The sequence below is a fragment of the Alosa alosa genome, chromosome 1 (assembly GCF_017589495.1).
Source record: "Alosa alosa isolate M-15738 ecotype Scorff River chromosome 1, AALO_Geno_1.1, whole genome shotgun sequence".
In the NCBI taxonomy this organism is placed as follows: Eukaryota; Metazoa; Chordata; class Actinopteri; order Clupeiformes; family Clupeidae; genus Alosa; species Alosa alosa.
In genome coordinates this window covers 647,985-655,049 of record NC_063189.1, presented here as the reverse complement: position 1 = coordinate 655,049, position 7,065 = coordinate 647,985, and the positions used below count along the sequence as shown (strand labels likewise).

The window sequence follows — 7,065 nt, the reverse complement described above, 5'->3', positions numbered from 1 at the left end:
ACACACACACACACACAGAGCAGCAGTGTGAGTTGAACACACACACACACTCACACACACACAGCAGGCAGGGTGCAGTGTCTCCAGTCCCCAGTAGAACACACACAGACACACACACACACACACACACACACACACACACACAGCAGGCAGGGTGCAGTGTCTCCAGTCCCCAGTAGAACACACACACACACACACACACAGCAGGCAGGGTGCAGTGTCTCCAGTCCCCAGTAGAACACACACACACACACACACACGCAGACACACACACATATACACACACACACGCACACACACACACACACACACATATACACACACAGACACACACACACACTCTCACACACACAGCAGGTGCAGCGGCTCCAGTCCCCAGTAGGGGGCGGTACCTCAGGAGCGCGTCTCTTCACCTGCCGGAGATGGGCGGGGTCAGAGGGGACGTCCGGGTCAGAGGTGGTCTCCCCCGGCAACTGGGGGGGGAGGGGCTGAGTGGCGGGCGTGGGCGAGGAGGGAGTGAGATGGTGGGGGGGGGCGGTGCTCTGTGGGGACGGGGTGGCTCTACAGGGTCACACTGCTCCAAGCTCAAGAGCTCGAAGTCCCGGCCTCAGGCACAACCACACTCAGCCAATCAGATCTCAGTGTCTGTGAACCTACAGCCAATCACAGCTCAGCGTCTAGAACCTACAGTCAATCCCAACTCAGTGTCTAGAACCTGATTTTGTAAGTGTGTGTGTGTGTGTGTGTTTGTTTGTGTGTGTGTGTGTGTGTGTGTGTGTGTGTGTGTGCCTCTAGTTGAAGCCTGGGGGTATTCCATCAACCTCGCTTAAAGGCCAAAACCTGGCTTATTTCGATAAGTCTCGCTAATTTTAGTGAGAAGTCCGCTCCATTAATGAGGTTAACGTGAATCCCAGCTTGGTAACCATGGGAATTTATGCCACAGAACTAACCCGTTCGTAGCAGGTTAATCCTTCAAGCTAAATTGTTGTGCTGCAAAAAAAAACAATCAGTCGGAAAACGAGTCCAAAAAAAAGATGGTTCTGTCAACCTGTGCTCACACCTGTAGCCTACAACTTCAAAATAGAAGCAGGCCTATAGAAATGTTTTTTTTTCGACAGTGCACCAAGCATGGATTTACACATTCTACTACTCAAAAGAATGTATGAAGATTATCACGATTAAAAAATGTTTTAACTTCACATCGTGTGTTCTAGGAATCGTGCTACTCTAAGTCATTTACGCTCGGTGGTGGTGTAACGCGTGCAGCGACGGTATAGGAAAGGAATTACATTCTTTAGCGGTTCGCAGGTTAAGCTTCCCATGCCGTATTAAGGCTATTGTTTATCACCTTGATGATGGCATTTTAGTTATAATCTTTGATGAAAGACATATGTCTACTGCTGATAAAGGGTCATGCACATTTGGTAGGCTGTTCAGTGACATATCTGATGCAAGCCAAAGGATTTGATGACTTCGATGAAAATCCTGTAGATGAAACTTGCCTATCGAACAGAAATCATCTAGTATTGTCTTAATTTTTCACGACATATATAGTCTTTTAAGCCAATCTACTGTTTTGGTCTACTTTTCTACCTGGGCAAGCAACGAGCAGAGATGAAGCTGAACTAAACCTCGCTGAATGCCGCTAACTTGGCCAAGATGCCGCTAACTTGAGTTAATGGAGCGGCTTCAGCCCCAAGTGAAAGTCCACGTTCAAGCCAGGCTATTTCCTGTTAAAGCTGTTGTCATTAGCTTGAGGTTGATGGAATACCCCCTGGAGTAGGCCTAGCCGTGTTGAAGCCTGGAGACATTGTAAACAAAGTAGGCCTAGCCGTGTTGAAGCCTGGGAGATTGTAAACAAAGTAGGCCTAGCCGTGGTTGGCTAGCTAGCGCGTTGAAGCCTGGAGACATTGTAAACAAAGTAGGCCTAGCCGTGTTGAAGCCTGGAGATATTGTAAACAAAGTAGGCCTAGCCTTGTTGAAGCCTGGAATATTGTAAACAAAGTAGGCCCCAGCCGTGTTGGCTAGCCTGGAGATATTGTAAACAAAGTAGGCCTAGCCGTGTTGGCTAGCCTGGAGATATTGTAAACATAGTAGGCCTAGCCGTGTTGGCTAGCTTGTCATAGTCTACTGGTTGGACTGTTCAGTTTCCCCACGTGTGTTTAAGTTTCAAGGTAATACTTTTTCTCCTTGGGACAGGCCCTTTAGAGTCTTGGAAAACATTGGTATTGAGATGATGACTTGAATGCAAGAGTTTTAAACACATTTGAGCAGCGTGCTAATGACGCCAAGCGGAAATAATAACAATGTAGCTAGTTTTCTCCTATGTGTTCATGATTGTGAATGTTCTGTTTGGATTAAACGTGCTGAGGGGCGTGAGAGAGAGAGATCGCGGGGCGACACACCAGCCATCAGATGCCCAGCGCTGCAGGAAACACTGAAAGGAGTGTGTGTGTGTGTGTGTGGGGGGGGGGTGTGAGGGGTGTGTGTGTGAGGGGTGTGTGTGTGTGTGTGGTGCGCCATTAAACCCCTGGGGTCATCGTGTGTGTGTGTGCGTGTCTGTGTCTGTGTGTGTGTGTGTGGTGCTTTATATGCTTTATTCTGGCGATGTCCTCCTATCCCAAACAGGATGATCTTGCTGTGTGTGTGTGTGTGAGTGTGTGTCTGAAGGTCACTGTGGCACAGGAAGCTGGAGGTATGGAACTGCCTCCACAGGAAGAGGGTGTGTGTGTCTGTGTCTGTGTGTGTCTGTGTGTCTGTGTCTTAATCCTGAGCTTGGATAGCAGAGTGAAAAACTATTTTTTTTACTCCATCAGCACTTTGAAGAGTTTAAAATAAGAGCATGAAGATTATTTTGCATCTATGATGGATTTTGTGTGTGAGTGAGTGCGTGAGTGCGTGAGTGTGTGTGTGTGTGTGTGTGTGTGTGGGGGGGGGGGTGCGTGTGTACATACACCTAGTGGGAACATTAAGCAGACTGTTAAATTTGCTTATTTATGTGTGTATGTCTGTGTTTGTGTGTGTGTGAGTGTGTATGAGTGTGTGGGTGTGTGTTTGTGTGTTTGTGCGTGTGTGTGTGTGTGTGTGTGTGTATGAGTGTGTGCGTGTGAGTGTGTGTGTGTGTGTGAGTGTGTGTGTGTGAGGACAGCATCTCTGTACAGAAGCCTGCTATGCTGTAACCTCAGTTACATGAAACCATGACTATCCCCATTATGACCGAGGCGGCTGTAACTAACCATTTCCCTAGAACTTGTACACCCAGCCATCCTGGCTCCACACACACATACACCCAGCCATCCTGGCTTTCCACACACACACACACACACACACACACACACACACACACACACTTCTCCACCCCAGGGAGTTTACTACAACAGTAGCCTCAATCCTTCACAACCAAACACTGACAGGCCAAACTGAACTCAAACCCTCCATGAGTAAAGTAAGGGATAATGTATAGAACGCCGGTCATTATCGGGAAATAGGTTCCGACAGGGCGAACCGGACCCTGACGCGCAGCGGAGAAACAAATAATTCGCAACAGCACTCGCTGAACTTCAATCAAACATTCTTTAGAACACAGCTGATCAACTGTCTGCTTTCACTTTTTAAGTTCCAGTCCTTGCGTAGTGATATGAAAGAGGGCAATTCCATGGAAAATTACGTTTTTTGTAACAGCCATAACGCCAATAAAATGTGATGGTATGGTATGATGTGAATGATTACATGAAATTTGAGCCTTTGCTATTTTTGGCTGAAGAATTTACATGAGAAAAAATGCACAAAAAAGGAATGTTATCATTCACATCATACAAATGCCAAGGCATTTCACTGGCGTTATGGATGTGACAAAAAGTCCATTTTCCGTGGAATTGCCCAAGACGTAAATTAGAAGCACAAAGCCCATTTTCCTTGACAGCGGTCTGTTATTGAGAATTAGCAGACCACCGAACGTTGGGAAGGCCCATTCACAAGTGAATGGAGCATTCTGCAGCACTCTGAAGAGCCGTGTAATAACGTGATTTAAGCAGTAATATGTTTATAGATCATAGATTATATGATTACAGATTATAGATTATATGATTATAGATTACAGATTATATGATTATAGATTATAGATTATATGATTATAGATTATATGATTATAGATTACAGATTATAGATTATATGATTATAGATTATATGATTATAGATTACAGATTATATGATTATAGATTACAGATTATAGATTATATGATTATAGATTACAGATTATAGATTATATGATTATAGATTATATGATTATAGATTACAGATTATAGATTATATGATTATAGATTATATGATTATCGTGGCTTCATGGCTTCACATTCTTCACCTCTGCTCTGCTCAGGGCCAACGTATGAGCTCAGTATGGAGTGAGATTAGCTCAGTTTGGTTTGGAGTGAGATTAGCTCAGAATTGACTGATTGATTGATTGAATGATTGATTGACTGATTAAATGAATGATTGATTGACTGATTGACTGATTGATGGTGGGGTGGTAGGACTTACCCTTGGTGTAGCTTGATTCTGATTTGCTGCGCATCATGGCGCGTGTCCGTGATTGGCCGGGCCCTGGCTGAGCGGTGCTGGGGGCGGGAGGTGGAGTTCCCCCCTCGGCCTGCAGGGCGGCGATGTCATGCATACTGAAGCTCCGCAGCCGGTCCGACAGAACACCCTGACCCTGGAACACACACAGGCACACACACACACAACACACAAAACCCGTTTCATACAACTAATAAGCAGCTGTTTTGATGGAACACCCTGACCCTGGAACACACACAACACACAAACACACACACACACACACACACACCGTTTCACACAACCTGGAACACACACAAGACTTTAAGAACCAAAACCTCAATACCACCTCCCTTAATCAACAGCTATCTAATGCTAATGCTAAAACAATACCACCTCCCTTAATCAACAGCTATCTAATGCTAACGCTAAAATAATACCACCTCCCTTAATCAACAGCTATCTAATGCTAGCGCTAAAACAATACCACCTCCTTAATCAATAGCTATCTAATGCTAACGCTAAAACAATACCACCTCCCTTAATCAACAGCTATCTAATGCTAACGCTAAAACAATACCACCTCCCTTAATCAATAGCTATCTAATGCTAACGCTAAAACAATACCACCTCCCTTAATCAACAGCTATCTAATGCTAACGCTAAAATAATACCACCTCCCTTTATCAACAGCTATCTAATGCTAACGCTAAAACAATACCACCTCCCTTCAAATCAGCCCAAATAGCACAAAGAATTACATCATCTCAACATTACAACCACACCAACACAATACCTCCACCGAACCAATACAACCTCACCTCACCTATAACCCCCCAACACACACACACACATACTCCCCCTACCTCCTGCCCAGATAGCGCACGGTCCTGCTATGCTAAGCCCTAATGCATATGCTACGCCCTGTGCTGCTAAATATAGCTTTAATTATCCTCAACAGCCCGCAAATCAGACACACACACACCAATAATACCCCCCACACATACACACACACCAATATCCCCCAACACACACACACACACACCAATAATACCCCCCAACACACATACACACACCAATATCCCCCAACACACACACACACACACACCAATAATACCCCCCAACACACACACACACCTCCTCACCGGCCCGTAAATCAGACTCACACACACCAATAATACCCCCAAACAAACACACACACACACACACAGACACACACACATAGACACACACACACACACCTCCTCACCGGCCCGTGAATCAGACTCACACACACCAATAATACCCCCCAACACACATACACAGACACACACACAGAGACACACACACACACGCCTCCTCATCGGTCCATAAATCAGACTCACCTTTGAGGCGGCCATCACAGCTGCTGTGGCGGCCACGTTCAGCCCTTTTCTCCCATAATGCACCAGTGTGTCATAGCTCTTGTCCTTGGCTTGGTTCAGGTAGTCATCAATATCCTGAAATCATTCAAACACAGAAATATGTTTTGTTTAGAGCAACTCTGGTTAAATGCTAAGAGCTCACAGTCTATACTCTCAGATTCAACATGCTCAGTAATGCATAAACTCTATATTCTCAGATTCAACATGCTCAGTAATGCATAAACTCTTCAGCACAGTGGAAAGTTTTCAGACCCTTTCAAGTTTTTCATATTTTGTTGTATGTTTCAGACTCGTTTTAAAATGGATTCAGTTCATTTTTAGTTTTCTCATCAATCTACACACAATGCTCCAAAACTCCACAAAAAAGGTGTTTGTACATTTATAAAAAATAAAAGACTGAAACATTCCATTTAGTATTCAGACCCTTTGTTACAGAGCTGTTACTGTGTCTTAAATATGGGGACAGACCCCCACACAAGCTTTCTATGCTTGTGATTAAGGGTGTGTGTTTTAAAGTCGGTTGGTGACTTGTGTGTTGGTGACTGGTGTTTTTCTCTTTAATGTGGATGTTGCTGCTGCAATTGTTTCTGTGAGTGTGTATGTGTGTTTCTCTTGTCTAATCGCTCTCGGGCTGCGGCTGTGACGTCTTTCCTGCAGCACTAATAAAGGCAGCAGAGAAACACACACACACACACACAGAGGGGAAACCCCATAACATTTCCTCACCTCTGCCTGACCCCCCCCCTCCACACACACACACACACACACCAGCTAAAGGAAGGGTCATCCAAACACACTAAAGAAAACCAGCAAACTCACTTCCCCTGAGCCAATGACCAGCTCAACGCTGTTCAGATGTCGGCAATAAACACACACACACACACACACAAAGACCTGCCGGCACACACACACACATTAAAATGTGCGTGTGTGTGTGCGTGAGCGTGTGTATGCATGAGTGTGCGCGCGCGTGCGTGTGTGTGTGTGTGTGTGTGCCCGTTTTTGTGTGTGTGGCGTGCGCATGCATTTGTGTGTGTGCGTGCGCGTTTCTGTGTGTGTGTGTGTGTGCGTTTCTGCGTGTGCGTGTGTACGTGCGCGTGTGTGTGTATGT

The 7,065-nt window shown here is 45.3% G+C and overlaps 1 protein-coding gene across 1 annotated transcript in view; it reads right to left on the bottom strand.

Moving 5' to 3' along the window:
* Positions 1–7,065, bottom strand: part of reep1 (receptor accessory protein 1) — a 12,386-nt gene continuing 5,321 nt past the window's right edge. The window contains exons 5-7 of the mRNA XM_048255704.1: positions 5,916–6,029; positions 4,537–4,708; positions 1–606 (exon numbers count right to left, since the gene is read on the bottom strand). Of these exons, the coding sequence (XP_048111661.1) occupies positions 410–606; positions 4,537–4,708; positions 5,916–6,029 (483 nt within the window). The 3' untranslated portion in view covers positions 1–409. The remainder of the gene's footprint in view (positions 607–4,536; positions 4,709–5,915; positions 6,030–7,065) is intronic.